This window comes from Macaca thibetana, chromosome 12, assembly GCF_024542745.1.
Source record: "Macaca thibetana thibetana isolate TM-01 chromosome 12, ASM2454274v1, whole genome shotgun sequence".
NCBI lineage: Eukaryota > Metazoa > Chordata > Mammalia > Primates > Cercopithecidae > Macaca > Macaca thibetana.
In genome coordinates, this window is record NC_065589.1 from 23,417,954 (window position 1) to 23,431,030 (window position 13,077).

The following is a 13,077-nucleotide window of genomic DNA, read 5'->3' on the forward strand; positions in this document are numbered from 1 at the left end:
CCCGCCCCCCTTCGGAGACATTTGGCCAATGGGAACCCTGGTAGGGGCTGGGGGCGGTCATGTGGGCGGGGCTACAGCTGTGGAGCTCGGTGCGAGTCCAAAACCGAGCATTCCCGTGGGCCTGCAGTCGGCGGAAGGGTCCCAGGCCCAGAGCGAGCGGGGCTGGGCTCAGACGGCGTACGTGCCCTGCGTGAGTGCGTGGCGGCGGCGCGTGCGCGAGGGGAGTGGGCAGTGAGGCCTGGTCCACGTGCGTCCCTTCCCGGGACCCCCGCAGCTTAGCGCCCAGCGGCTACGTGAGCCGAGCACCCGGATGTCCTCGCCCCTCTCCGAGTGATCAGTCCCGTCCTTTGGTCCCGCAGTGCCCTTAGCCCTGGCCGGCGTCCACGCATTGCCATGGTGACTGTGGGCAACTACTGCGAGGCCGAAGGGCCCGTGGGTCCGGCCTGGATGCAGGATGGCCTGAGCCCCTGCTTCTTCTTCACGCTGGTGCCCTCGACGCGGATGGCGCTGGGGGCTCTGGCCTTGGTGCTGGCTCTTCCCTGCAGACCCCGGGAGCGGCCCGCTGGTACTGATTCGCTGTCTTGGGGGGCCGGCCCTCGCGTCTCTCCCTACGTGCTGCAGCTGCTTCTGGCCACATTTCAGGTGGCGCTGCCCCTGGCCGGCCTGGCTGGCCGGGTGGGCACTGCCCGGGGGGCCCCACTGCCAAGCTACCTACTGCTGGCCTCCGTGCTGGAGAGTCTGGCCGGCGCCTGTGGCCTGTGGCTGCTCGTCGTGGAGCGGAGCCAGGCACGGCAGCGTCTGGCAATGGGCATTTGGATCAAGTTCAGGCACAGCCCGGGTCTCCTGCTTCTCTGGACTGTGGCGTTTGCAGCCGAGAACTTGGCACTGGTGTCTTGGAACAGCCCACAGTGGTGGTGGGCAAGGGCGGACTTGGGCCAGCAGGTGAGGGACTCTGTAGGGAGGGGGAAGCCTCTGCAGGCCGGGCCTGGGAGAAAGCACTGCCTGTCCAGTCACACTGCTTCCAGGCTTTAGGATGCCTCTAAGCAAAGGGAGAAGGGAGGGGCTGAGTCCTGCGGGGAGCTGATAGCCAGCTGGTGGGGTGTGCCTTTGCTGAGTCACTGTGGTTTTGCTTTTTTTTTTTTTTTTTTTAAGCCTGTAAGTGCTGCATGTGTTCCTGACACCAGTCCCTGGCCCTATTATAAGTAGTAATACAATGAAATTTTATTCTCAATGATACTCTCTCCACTTATATTTCCTTCTAGGTTCAGTTTAGCCTGTGGGTGCTGCGGTATGTGGTCTCTGGAGGGCTGTTTGTCCTGGGTCTCTGGGCCCCTGGACTTCGTCCCCAGTCCTATACATTGCAGGTTCATGAAGAGGACCAAGATGTGGAAAGGAGCCAGGTATACCTCAGTTTCTTTTTTTTTTGGAAACAGGGTCTTGCTCTGTCACCAGGCTGGAGTGCAGTGGCATAATCTCGGCTCACTGCAACCTCTGCCTCCCAGGTTCAAGCGATTCTCCTGCCTCAGCCTCCTGAGTAGCTGGGACTACAGGCGCATGCCGCCATGCCCAGCTAATTTTTGTATTTTTAGTAGAGACAGGGTTTCACAGCGTTGGCCAGGATGGTCTTGATCTCTTAACCTCGTGTTCCGCCTGCCTCAGCTTCCCAAAGTGCTGGGATTATAGGCGTGAGCCACCGCACCCAGCCTCTTTTGTTTTTAAGACAGAATCTTGCTCTGTCGCCCAGACTGGAGTGTAGTGGCGCAATCTCGGCTCACTGCACCCTCTGCCTCCTGGGTTCAAACAATTCTCGTGCCTCAGCCTCCCAAGTACTGGGATTACGGGTGTGTACCACCACACCCAGCTAATTTTTGTATTTTTAGTAGAGATGGGGTTTCATCGTGTTGGCCAGGCTGGTCTTGAACTCCTGACCTCAGGTGATCCACCTGCCTCGTCCTCCCAAAGTGCTGGGATTACAGGCATGAGCCACTGCACCAGGCCTCACCTCAGTTTCTGAATCCTAGAGTCTCTTCATTTTATTCCCTGTCATCATTCCTTCCCTGCAAAATGAAATGCTTCTTTTCCAAATATCAGTTTGCAACTTAGTTTTTCTGACCCCATCAAGGATCACTTGTGGGTCTGAGATACCTGGGAGCTATAACCCAATATGTTTTTCCCTAATGGGTTTCTGGCTAGTGCACTTGCTTGATTTCTGAGCTCCCCTCCTATGTGTTTCACCATCCTAGGTTCAGTCAACAGCCCAACAGTCTACCTGGCGAGATTTTGGCAGGAAGCTCCGCCTCCTGAGTGGCTACCTGTGGCCTCGAGGGAGTCCAGCTCTGCAGCTGGTGGTGCTCATCTGCCTGGGGCTCATGGGTTTGGAAAGGGCACTCAATGTGTTGGTGCCTATATTCTATAGGAACATTGGTGAGCAGGAGGAGCACCAGCTCAGTGTGCTGGTCCTTCATCAGTTTGGTGGCTGGGGTGGTCCTTACCTAGGGAGGTGGGACAGAGCTGGGTGGTCAGAAAGAGGCTGTGGCTGGTACCTGGGGCCATTTTGCCTGAAGAGAGTCCTGGGTGCCATAAGTGGGCTCTGACTCATTTTCTCCACAGTGAACTTGCTGACTGAGAAGGCACCTTGGAGCTCTCTGGCCTGGACTGTTACCAGCTACGTCTTCCTCAAGTTCCTCCAGGGGGGTGGCACTGGCAGTACAGGTATGAGAGACTCCGCCCTCACCCTGCTAGGTACAGTCCCTTCCCACAGGCATTCCCTCACCATCCACCTCCATCAGCATTCCTCCCCAGCCCCCATGTGCTCTCAGACCTTTCACTTTCTGGTGCTGGGCTGACATCCCTCAGCTCCCAGGCCCTACTGAGGCCTCCCCTGGCTCCCTACAGGCTTCGTGAGCAACCTGCGCACCTTCTTGTGGATCCGGGTGCAGCAGTTCACGTCTCGGCAGGTGGAGCTGCGCATCTTCTCCCACCTGCACGAGCTCTCACTGCGCTGGCACCTGGGGCGCCGCACAGGGGAGGTGCTGCGGATCGCGGATCGGGGCACATCCAGTGTCACAGGGCTGCTCAGGTGCCACCCCAGTGGAAAGGGCATGTGGGAGGGTGGAGCCAGAGAAGCAGGGAGAGGGGCCTGTAGGAGGAAGAGAACAGACCTTGCCTGAGGAGCTGCCCCTCCCACCTTAGTGTTTTTTAAATCATAGGATTATTGTATACATGCCCTCCTAATAACTCAGGTAATGCAGGCAGAGGGCAAATCTCTTTCGAGCTGCCCTCACTTCTTCAGAGCTTCCCACTGTTTAGTATGTTGGGTTCTGCTCTTTTTTTGAGACAGAGTCACGCTCTGTCACCCAAGCTGGAGTACAGTGGTGTAATCTCTGCTCACTGCAATGTCTGCCTCCCAAGTTCAAGCAATTCTCCTGCCTCAGCCTCCTGAATAGCTGGAATTACGGATATGCACCAACGTGCCTGGCTAATTGTTGTATTTTTAGTAGAGACGGGGTTTCACCATGTTGGCCAGGCTGGCCTCGAACTCCTGGCCTCGTGATCTGCCCACCTGGCCTTCCAAAGTGCTGGGACTACAGCTGTGAGCCATCGTGCCCGGCTGGGTTCTGCTTTTTTGCATTTTTACATACATACTATATATGCAGACTCACATAACTAATATGGTATCGTGGAGGTTTTTGCTAAAACAAATGGTATTGTGACATAGCCATCATTCTCAGAGTTGCTTATTACCAGAACATTATGGAGATATGTTTTTCTTTCATGCCTGAAGGTCTCCCTCATTCATTGTAATTGATACAGAGAATTCTGTAGTTTGGGCATGGTTGATTTAGCCACCCACCTCTTGAGGGTAGAATCAATTAAGACTGGTTCCAGTCTGTTGCTTGAAAATAAAACACTACCCTGAAATGTCTAGAGGCAGGGTTGCTGGGTTTAAGCCCCCAAACCTTTCTTATTCACTTGACCTGCCCTCCTAGCTACCTGGTGTTCAATGTCATCCCCACGCTGGCCGACATCGTCATTGGCATCATCTACTTCAGCATGTTCTTCAACGCCTGGTTTGGCCTCATTGTGTTCCTGTGCATGAGTCTTTACCTCAGTGAGTGCTGCTGGGTGACACCATCTCCGTGAACTATCCAGAGACTCCCTTGGCCATGAGCTCTGTCCCCACTCAAGTGACCCACCTATGGGAGGTGTTGGATTGGTGGACTTGAATGGGCTCCTGGTGCTCCTCATGTGATGGGCGGGTCTCTTCTATCAAATCAAACCTTAGCTCAATCTAGCTGAGGGGGCTGGGGAAGGACATTCTTGTCACGTTAAGTCTGCACTGTGGACACAGGTCAAGGAAGCCTCATTTGTGTAACAAGATGCAGCTTGCTTTCATTTGTTTACCAAAAGCGTTTTCTACACATGAGGCTTTGTGCAGGTTGCAGAGATGCCTCCCTGTGGAATCTGGGTCTCTGGGCTTGAGCATAGGTTTAGTGTGTACATGGCAGGTAGTGGACATTGACATTTGGTCTCTGCTTTTGGGGATGATGTCCTATTCTGCTCCCCATCCTGTCACCCGCCAGCCCTGACCATTGTGGTCACTGAGTGGAGAACCAAGTTTCGCCGCGCTATGAACACACAGGAAAATGCTACCCGGGCACGAGCAGTGGACTCTCTGCTAAACTTTGAGACGGTAACAGAGGCCCCAGTGGCAGTGGTGTAAGGTGTGGAGATGTGGAGGAGTGTGGCTAGGACCACTGGGGCTGACAGAGAGCTGGGGGTGTGATGTTTGTGTGATGTTTGAAATAAGGAAGGAGGACTGAGAGTTGGGGGGAATGACCCGAGTGCCATGTGTTGTGCCCATGCCAAATAATTTTGGTTTGAATTCATCAGGTGAAGTATTACAACGCCGAGAGTTATGAAGTGGAACGCTATCGAGAGGCCATCATCAAATATCAGGTGAGGAGGCTAGTTTGAGGCCTCCAGAGAATAATGCCCTGGCCTGGTAGAATTTTCAGGGCCAGGAGTAATAGTCGAGTGTTGGGGTGGAAGGGGCCTGGGCCCAGGTTTGGACTCACTGATGGCCATCGTGTATAGGACATTCCTCTTCCTGTGTTATCGCCCTCAGGGTTTGGAGTGGAAGTCCAGCGCTTCACTGGTTTTACTAAATCAGACCCAGAACCTGGTGATTGGGCTTGGGCTCCTCGCCGGCTCCCTGCTTTGTGCATACTTTGTCAGTGAGCAGAAACTACAGGTGAGGCAGGATCTTGGATGAGAGAGTGGGGCACAAGGAAAAGGGGGCCTGGGGCCTGTGTCTGGGCCACCAGGCTCTTGGCTAGGAAGTGGGCAGGGTGACACAAGAGGAGCAGCCTGCAGGCCTCCCATGACGTGGTCCGCTTCCTTGATCGCCACAGGTTGGGGACTATGTGCTCTTTGGTACCTACATCATCCAGCTGTACATGCCCCTCAATTGGTTTGGCACCTACTACAGGTAATCTGAGCCCTGGCCCTCACCTGTCCAGGGCACATTACTATTTCCTGGCTACTCAGAGAAGTCCTAACCAGCACCTTTTTGCAGGATGATCCAGACCAACTTCATTGACATGGAGAACATGTTTGACTTGCTTAAAGAGGAGACAGAAGTGAGTGAAGGGAGAGGAGTAGGATTTGGGGAAGGAGGAGCTGTGTGGTGTTTCTTGTGCTTGGAAAATACAAAGCTGAGAACCTCAGCACACATGGGTGGTGCCCTTCCAGGTGAAGGACCTTCCTGGAGCAGGGCCCCTTCGCTTTCAGAAGGGCCGAATTGAGTTTGAGAACGTGCACTTCAGTTACGCCGATGGGTGAGGCCTTCCTTTGCTTTTCTGTGCTTTTCTGCACACTGCCTTCCTGCCTCTCACTGCTCTGAATCCCTGCTTTTGGAAAAGAGCCTGGGCAGGGGAGGGGCAGGGCCTACTAGCAGCTCTGGTGATGGAAGGCGCCTGCTGAGCAACCACCCTTCCTTGCAGGCGGGAGACTCTGCAGGACGTGTCTTTCACTGTGATGCCTGGACAGACACTGGCCCTGGTGAGAGGAGACTCAGCCACTTGGCCCAGATGCCTCAAGCTTCCCTCATTCAGTGCCCATGGTAGCTCGTGACCCAGGGTGTGGAGTCAGAGAGCCCAGTCACGACAGGCAACAGGATTGAATGGTGCAGCCTCCACGGACATCGGTGACCTCTTGGAGAGGGAACCTTAAAAGCCAGTGGGCCTCAGCCGGGTGTGGTGGCACACGCCTGTAATCCCAGGACTTTGGGAGGCTTAAGTGGCCAGATCACCTAAGGTCAGGAGCTTGAGACCAGCCTGACCAACATGGTGAAACCCCATCTCTACTAAAAATGCAAAAATTAGCTGGGCGTGGTGGTGGGCGCCTATAATCCCACTACTCGGGAGGCTGAGGCAGGAGAATCACTTGAACCTGGGAGTCGGAGGTTCCAGTGAGCTGAGATTGTGCCATTGCACTCCAGCCTGGGTGACAGTGAGATTCGATCTCAAAAAAAAAGAAAAAAAAGCCAGTGGCCCTGAGATTTTTTCCACTGTTTCCATTGCAACAGGTGGGCCCATCTGGGGCAGGGAAGAGCACAATTTTGCGCCTGCTGTTTCGCTTCTATGACATCAGCTCTGGCTGCATCCGAATAGACGGGCAGGACATTTCACAGGTAAGGTTGCTCAGGAGAAGACTGTAGTTTAGGGGTCTGTGTGTGGAGGAATGATAAGGGCTGGGTGTCCAGAGAGAGTAGATGTCACCCTTGCAACAAAATAGGGCCATTCTAGCATGATATAACCTATAGTCACACAAGTAAAGTAGTCCTATGAAGGATTTGTGTGGTGCCATAAAAGCTACAAAGGTGGCTCATGCCTGTAATCTCAGCACTTTGGGAGGCCGAGGCAGGTGGATCACTTGAGCCCAGGAGTTCAAGACCAGCCTGGGCAACATGGCACAACACCCTCTCTACAAAAAATACAAAAATTAGCTGGCCATGCTGGCGCACACATGTAGTCCCACCAGGAGGCTGTAGTGAGCTGTGATCATGCCACTGCACTCCAGCCTAGGTGACAGAGCAACGCCCTGTCTCAAAACAAAAAACAAACACACACACACAAAAACAAAGGTACAAAGATCTTCTGTAGCCAAGTGTGGTGGCTTACACCCGTAATCCCAACACTTTGGGAGGTCAAGGCAGCAGGATCATTTGAGTCCAGGATTTTGAGACCAGGCTGGGCAGCATATCCCGACAACCCCATCTCAACAAAAAATTAAAAATTAGCTTGACATAGTGGCAAGCACCTGTGGTCTTAGCTACTCAGGAAGCTGAGGTGGAAGGATTGCGTGAGCCCAGGAGGTCAAGGCTGCAGTGAGCCGAGATTTTGCCACAGCAATCCAGCCTGGGTGACAGAGTGAGACTCTATCCCAAAACCAAACCAAACATTGGCAGCAATCTGGTGAAGCAGGAAGAGAAGATGGGGAAACACAGAGGAGTGATTTGCCCACACGGCTAAGGTCTGGGGCAGTGATGGTGGGATTCTTAACAGGGCCTCTTATCCCATGTGCTTCTGGCCAGCCCACCGTCCCTCCCAGGCCCTGGGGGTATCTCACAAGGCAGATTGTGTGGTCTTTTGGCCCTAGGTGACCCAGGCCTCTCTCCGGTCTCACATTGGAGTTGTGCCCCAAGATACTGTTCTCTTTAATGACACCATCGCTGACAATATCCGTTACGGCCGTGTCACAGCTGGGAATGATGAGGTGGAGGCTGCTGCTCAGGCTGCAGGCATCCATGATGCCATTATGGCTTTCCCTGAAGGTAAGATTCCTTTGCAGAGAGTCCCCTCCCCTCCTGGTGTTGTCCTGTTAATCTCTGACCCCTGTTCCCTCCGTTTCTTGTTTCTTCCACGTAAGAAACGTGTGGTGGGTAATATCCACAGGGTACAGGACACAGGTGGGTGAGCGGGGACTGAAGCTGAGCGGTGGGGAGAAGCAGCGCGTCGCCATTGCCCGCACCATCCTCAAGGCTCCGGACATCATTCTGCTGGATGAGGTGCGCCCTGGGTCTCCTCCCCTCCTTCCTCCCTTATGTATGCTCAAGCCATTCCTGCTGGGCACTGTCCCCACCTAGAACAGATATCATGAATCCACGTCTCACAAAACACACTTTACAGTTCTCAAGCCCAAACAAGGCTCTTGTATATTCTTGAGGCCTCAGCCAGCAGCCTGCCTCCTCCTTCCATTGGGGTTTTGAGTGGCAGGAACAGTTTTACCTGGACCCTCTCTACAGGCAACGTCAGCGCTGGATACATCTAATGAGAGGGCCATCCAGGCTTCTCTGGCCAAAGTCTGTGCCAACCGCACTACCATCGTAGTGGCACACAGGTACAGGACTACAGGCCTGGGGCGGCTGGCAGTGTGGCCGCTTTGGGTGGGGTAGTAGGCAACTGATCTTTGACTTCTCAGGCTCTCAACTGTGGTCAATGCTGACCAGATCCTCGTCATCAAGGATGGCTGCATCGTGGAGAGGGGACGGTAAGAGACATAGATCAAAAGGACAGGTCTTCTGAGTTGAGAGCTCCAGGAAAGGGGGCGTGAAGTCCCAGAGGCTTCTGGAGGGGACCTCCCTTGCCCATCCCATCCTCTCTGCGGGCTGGCGGCAAGGACCCTTGGGGTAAAACTGATGGTTGGGACTCACTTTCCTCCTCACCCCAGGCATGAGGCTCTGTTGTCCCGAGGTGGGGTGTATGCTGACATGTGGCAGCTGCAGCAGCAGGGACAGGAAGAAACCTCTGAAGACACTATGCCTCAGACCATGGAACGATGACAAAAGTTTGGCCACTTCCCTCTCAAAGACTAACCCAGAAGGGAATAAGATGTACGCCCCTTCCCTAGCTTATTTCATCCTGGTCTTGGGGTGCGGTGCTAGCTATAGTAAGGGAAAGGGACCTTTCAGAAAAACACCTTTTGGGGAAATAAAAATGTGGCCTGTGTGAGGATCACTGTGGCTTTGTGGGGTGGGGTACTGCAGTGGGCCTCTACCCGTATGTCAGGTGAGCATTGTTGATGCGGCTTTTCTGTTTGAGGTTAGAGAGGAGAGAGAAACACACCACTTGTATATCCTATCAACTGCCAAGATCCTTTATTTTCTCCAGGACCCTTCCTGCCCACTCCATGTCAGGGCAGCTCCAGCAAAAGGGAGATGACATGATGATAGGACTGAGAGCAGGGCCTGGCCAGCATCCACCGAGGGCCCAACCAGGCAACAGTTGCTAGCTGCTCTCTCCCATGCAGCTGGAACACTAGCAAGGCCTTCCAGAGGCTCCCAGGGCGACCTCCACATCACTCCCGCTTGTCTCTGCCCTCCAGGCTACTCCGGGCCGCCTCTCCCTGTGTACCCTAGAGGTGTGAGGGCCACAGTCCTCCTCAGGTGAACCTCCCTCCCCAAGCCCAGGGCCCTAGCACAGGCTGCAGTTGGATGGCTTCGAGCTGCGGCTCTGGGCCTGGAGCAAGGAGAGGGGAAGGAAGGGAAGACAGGGTGCAACGTCAAGGAAATGAGGGGACGACCCTCATTTCAGAGCTCAGCACAGGCTGGAGTCATACTGAAAACCAAAGGACAACCACCATTCCAAAACTCTGCACCACTCAGAAGAACCCCCATCCCTGACTTCTTCCTCCCTCCCACTGCAGCACCCATCTTCACCCCAGCCTCATACCTGCTGCTGCTGGTATTCTGCCTCACTGGCTGACAGTGCTTGTGCTAAAGCTAGGTCTTCTTCCTCCTGACAACTGGGAGGGAGGAACAGTTTAAGTTGGATGATGGTACGATCTAAAATTTGAACATCTGCTCTGTGTGTGTCGGGCCTCACGGTGCCGAGCACTGCTGGGGATTATCTCAATCTTCATAGCAACACTACAAGGTGGGTGTTAGTATTGTCCCCGTTTTTATAGAGGAAATGAAGGCTCCATGGGTTAAATAACTTGTCAAGGATGATACAGTTCATCTTAATTTTGAGCCCAAGTTGCCAGCAATTATCTTGCATTGTGTCAGAGTGGTCCCACCTACCTCCCTCCAGATCAAACCCTTGTCCACAGCTTGCCCTTTCTCAAGAGGGTAGCATACCTTGGAACCTGGGGTTTGGTCTCTGCCAGGGACATTTCCAGGGCCCGCTGCAGAGCTTCATCCTCACTCTGCAAAGGGAGAAAGAAGACCAGTGTCCTTGGACTTCACTCTCTGTGTGTTTGTTTCTGTCCATCCAACCTCTGCCCAACTCACCAGGCCATTCTGCAAAGCAATCACTGGAGGGGCTGTCCAGGATGGAGACTGGGTTGTGGCTCTATGACCAAACATTGAAGAGGTGGAGGTCAGAGGTGTGAAAGGGAAAAACAGGGAGCAGGGAAACGGGCAGGCCTACCTGCTGGGAGAGGGACAGGAAGGCATGGTTCGACTTGGGCTGAGGACAGTGCTTGTAGAAGCCACATTTTGTGCTCTGGAGATGGCAGCAAGTCTGTAGGGAAAGATATTGTTGGCATGTCTCCAAGAACCAGCCTTACCCAGGAATTCAGGAGGGGAATTCTGGAAAAACATGCACTTGAAAAGGAAGCTAAAAGACTCCCCTAGCCGACAGGGATATGGTTGAAGCTCCCCAATTTGTAACGACAGAGCTTGAGTCAGTTCCAAAAGAATGCAATAGTCCCAAAGGCAAGTAGAAGACTTGGCTGCAATTACCCTGCCCGGCTGGTTGGGTGCCCCTCCCCAGAGCAATCATGGTCCAGTGGGTGCCGGTGCTTGATGCAGAAGTTTCGGCTACACCGTTCACAGGTCAGTTTCATCATTTCTCGCTGCCGGCAGCCAGTGCGCTCACACTTATTGGTAAAGATCTGAGGTGAAGTGAGAAGGTTGTCCCTGCTGAGACTCTGACTAGCTGTTTGGGTTTCCAGGCATCCGTAGTTCCGACCCCTACAATGTTTACCTTACGTTTTTGCTGTGCTGGATCAGAGCGACAGTCTCTGTCAATGTGCTCTCCCACAGCACGGTCAGGGGGCTCCCCTCTGGCCACAGGCACAGGCACATTACAGAGAGGGCACACAGGTACCTGGATATCCTATAGTCAAGGAGCAAGGGTCAGTGTGTGGCCCACCCCAGTCCAACAAATCTCTGGTCCTGAAAGAACTTGGATAGGACCCAACACAAACACTCAAAAAAACAGTGTTTCCCAGCACTGACAGCCTCAGAAAGACAAAAGGGAGAAGAAATGTAAGACACGGATTTGGGAGATTCTGCACGCATTCTCCATCTGCCCGTTTTCACCCTGAGGATCGCCCCCTCACCTTTTGGTAAGCAGATCCACAGTGATGCTGGGCGTAGGCCACATGGTCTGCGCAGAAGATGCCTAAGCAGGCATCACACTTAAGCGGCAGAAAATCTGCAGAGAGTTGGTCGGATTGCAGGTACAGGGGGACCTCGATGTCCTTCTCTCTCACTCAAGCCTTCCACTCAGCGGAAGGAAAACACCATCCTATTTGCGACACACCGCCCCTTCCCAAGTCCATTACCTCCTTGGCCCCGCCCCCTCTGCCCCTGACCCCCCCCCCAACTTCAAGCCCCGCCCCCCGGCATTGCCAGCCTGGGAACCCACCCTTCCCTCCCCACCTGCGGTTCAAAGTCCCTTTCCGCTGGGCCGCGCCCCCCGCACGCTCCGCCCCTCACCCAAGCGCTGACAGCTCGGCTCCGAACAGTGAGCCCCGAGGTCCGGAAACTCCATCGCCAGGCCGGGTGGGGTCTGCTAGGAGAAGCGACGAGTGCTGAGAGGCTCTAGGGCTCGTGCTCCGGGTCCGGACCGCGACCCCGCACTCTGGCGGGCTCCCTGCCCCGCCCCTTCCTCTCCCCCGCCCAGCCCGTATTACCGGAGCCCCCGCGCCAGCCGGCCCACGGCGCCCGCTCCTCCCTCGGCGCGCGCGGCGCGCTGACGTCATCACGCAGGGCTGGCGCGTCCGGCGCTGTCTCCTGGCAGCCGGGGAGCGCCTGGGTCGAGCTTAACCCCGCCTTGCTTGGGGAGGCTGAGAGCCGGAAGACTGTCCCGAAGCGACAGGATGTTAGTGCGCTGCTCCGCGACCCTGGGCGAGGGCGTATTCCGCAGAGGGTCTCTCTGAGGGATCAGGGACGGGCGAAAGGGCCAGCGAAGGCAAAGACAGATATCTTAGGGGATGGAAGGCTGGGTGGTTTGGGGTCTTTCACAATTCGGTCCTTAGCCCGCTTCACACACGATGCCTTCCTCCTGGCCATTTTGTTCACGGTCACGGCTGCCCTTCGTCTCCACCAGCTGACAGCTCCCATATTTCCCTGAAGTACAGATATCTCTAGAGCTGCAGATCCCTCCTCCAGTTTCGACTTTGGTACCCTCCTCAGTCTGAACTAGGTGCACCTGCTATGTGATCTTCCTTCTTCCATTCTAGCACCCATATCACTAATGAGCTGTCCCCCAGCCCCTATATAAGTATACTGGGAAGTCAGGAACCACGTCTACCTTGTTTCGTGTTAGGTCCCAGCACCTAACAGTGCCTAGAACAGTGTGGTCCTCAGTCTTTAGTGTGAATCCAAATCGCCTACAGAGCAAGTTTAAAATGCGGATTTCCGGGCCCTGGAGCTTCTAATTCAGTCGGAAGCACCTAAAGGAATTCTGACACAGATTGCCCATGCACCACACTCAACACTAGCCTAGAATATTCTCAGTGATCATTAAATAAATGTAGCCAGGACTACAGGCACAAGCCACTATGCCCAGCTAATTTTTAAATTTTTATTTTGTAGAAATGGAGGTCTCACTTTGTTGCCCAGATTTGTCTTGAACTCCTGGCCTTAAGTGATCCTCCTGCCTTGGCCTCCCAAAGTGCTGGTATTACAGACGTGAGGCACTACACCTGACCTATATATATATATTTTTTTTTTTTTGAGACAGAGTCTCACTCTGTCGCCCAGGCTGGAGTGCAGTGGCGCGATCTTGGCTCACTGCAACCTCTGCTTCCTGGGTTCAAGCGATTCTCCTGCCTCAGCCTCCC

At 54.4% G+C, this 13,077-nt stretch overlaps 2 protein-coding genes across 6 annotated transcripts; one reads left to right on the plus strand and one right to left on the minus strand.

The window, feature by feature from the left end:
• Window positions 1–71: 71 nt before the first annotated feature.
• ABCB6 (ATP binding cassette subfamily B member 6 (Langereis blood group)) lies at window positions 72–9,011 on the plus strand. Its single transcript, XM_050752380.1, has 19 exons — window positions 72–942; window positions 1,263–1,400; window positions 2,244–2,424; window positions 2,611–2,712; window positions 2,896–3,079; window positions 3,990–4,111; window positions 4,584–4,693; window positions 4,894–4,959; window positions 5,129–5,254; window positions 5,415–5,491; window positions 5,579–5,642; window positions 5,755–5,840; window positions 6,006–6,063; window positions 6,590–6,694; window positions 7,663–7,837; window positions 7,959–8,071; window positions 8,309–8,403; window positions 8,485–8,553; window positions 8,734–9,011. Exons 1-19 carry the CDS (start codon window positions 394–396, stop codon window positions 8,843–8,845), a joined length of 2,532 nt encoding a protein of 843 aa, XP_050608337.1. The 5' UTR covers window positions 72–393; the 3' UTR covers window positions 8,846–9,011.
• Window positions 9,012–9,141: 130 nt separating this feature from the next.
• On the minus strand, window positions 9,142–11,995 carry ZFAND2B (zinc finger AN1-type containing 2B). 5 transcript variants are annotated; one of them, XM_050752451.1, is made up of 10 exons: window positions 11,926–11,995; window positions 11,729–11,801; window positions 11,350–11,444; window positions 10,992–11,123; window positions 10,748–10,899; window positions 10,434–10,526; window positions 10,295–10,355; window positions 10,142–10,209; window positions 9,735–9,807; window positions 9,142–9,417 (listed from the first exon to the last, which is right to left on the minus strand). In XM_050752451.1, the coding sequence occupies exons 1-10, from the start codon at window positions 11,992–11,994 to the stop codon at window positions 9,361–9,363; spliced, it is 873 nt and encodes a 290-aa protein (XP_050608408.1). In that variant the 5' UTR covers window position 11,995; the 3' UTR covers window positions 9,142–9,360. The 5 variants fall into 5 exon arrangements, with proteins under 5 accessions (XP_050608408.1, XP_050608410.1, XP_050608407.1 ...); XM_050752453.1 differs by having other exon boundaries at window positions 9,142–9,521; window positions 11,926–11,994; XM_050752450.1 differs by having other exon boundaries at window positions 11,729–11,804; window positions 11,926–11,984.
• Between the last annotated feature and the right edge of the window lie 1,082 nt (window positions 11,996–13,077).

Coding starts and splice junctions, on each gene's coding strand:
- ABCB6 (XM_050752380.1), top strand. CDS start 394: ATGGTGACTGTGGGCAACTACTGCGAGGCCGAAGGGCCCGTGGGTCCG. Junction 5,255..5,414: donor TCAGTGAGCAGAAACTACAG/GTGAGGCAGGAT, acceptor TGATCGCCACAG/GTTGGGGACTATGTGCTCTT. Junction 8,554..8,733: donor TGCATCGTGGAGAGGGGACG/GTAAGAGACATA, acceptor TCCTCACCCCAG/GCATGAGGCTCTGTTGTCCC.
- ZFAND2B (XM_050752451.1), bottom strand. CDS start 11,994: ATGACGTCAGCGCGCCGCGCGCGCCGAGGGAGGAGCGGGCGCCGTGGG. Junction 11,802..11,925: donor CGGCTGGCGCGGGGGCTCCG/GTAATACGGGCT, acceptor TTCTCCTAGCAG/ACCCCACCCGGCCTGGCGAT. Junction 11,445..11,728: donor GCCGAGCTGTCAGCGCTTGG/GTGAGGGGCGGA, acceptor AACTCTCTGCAG/ATTTTCTGCCGCTTAAGTGT.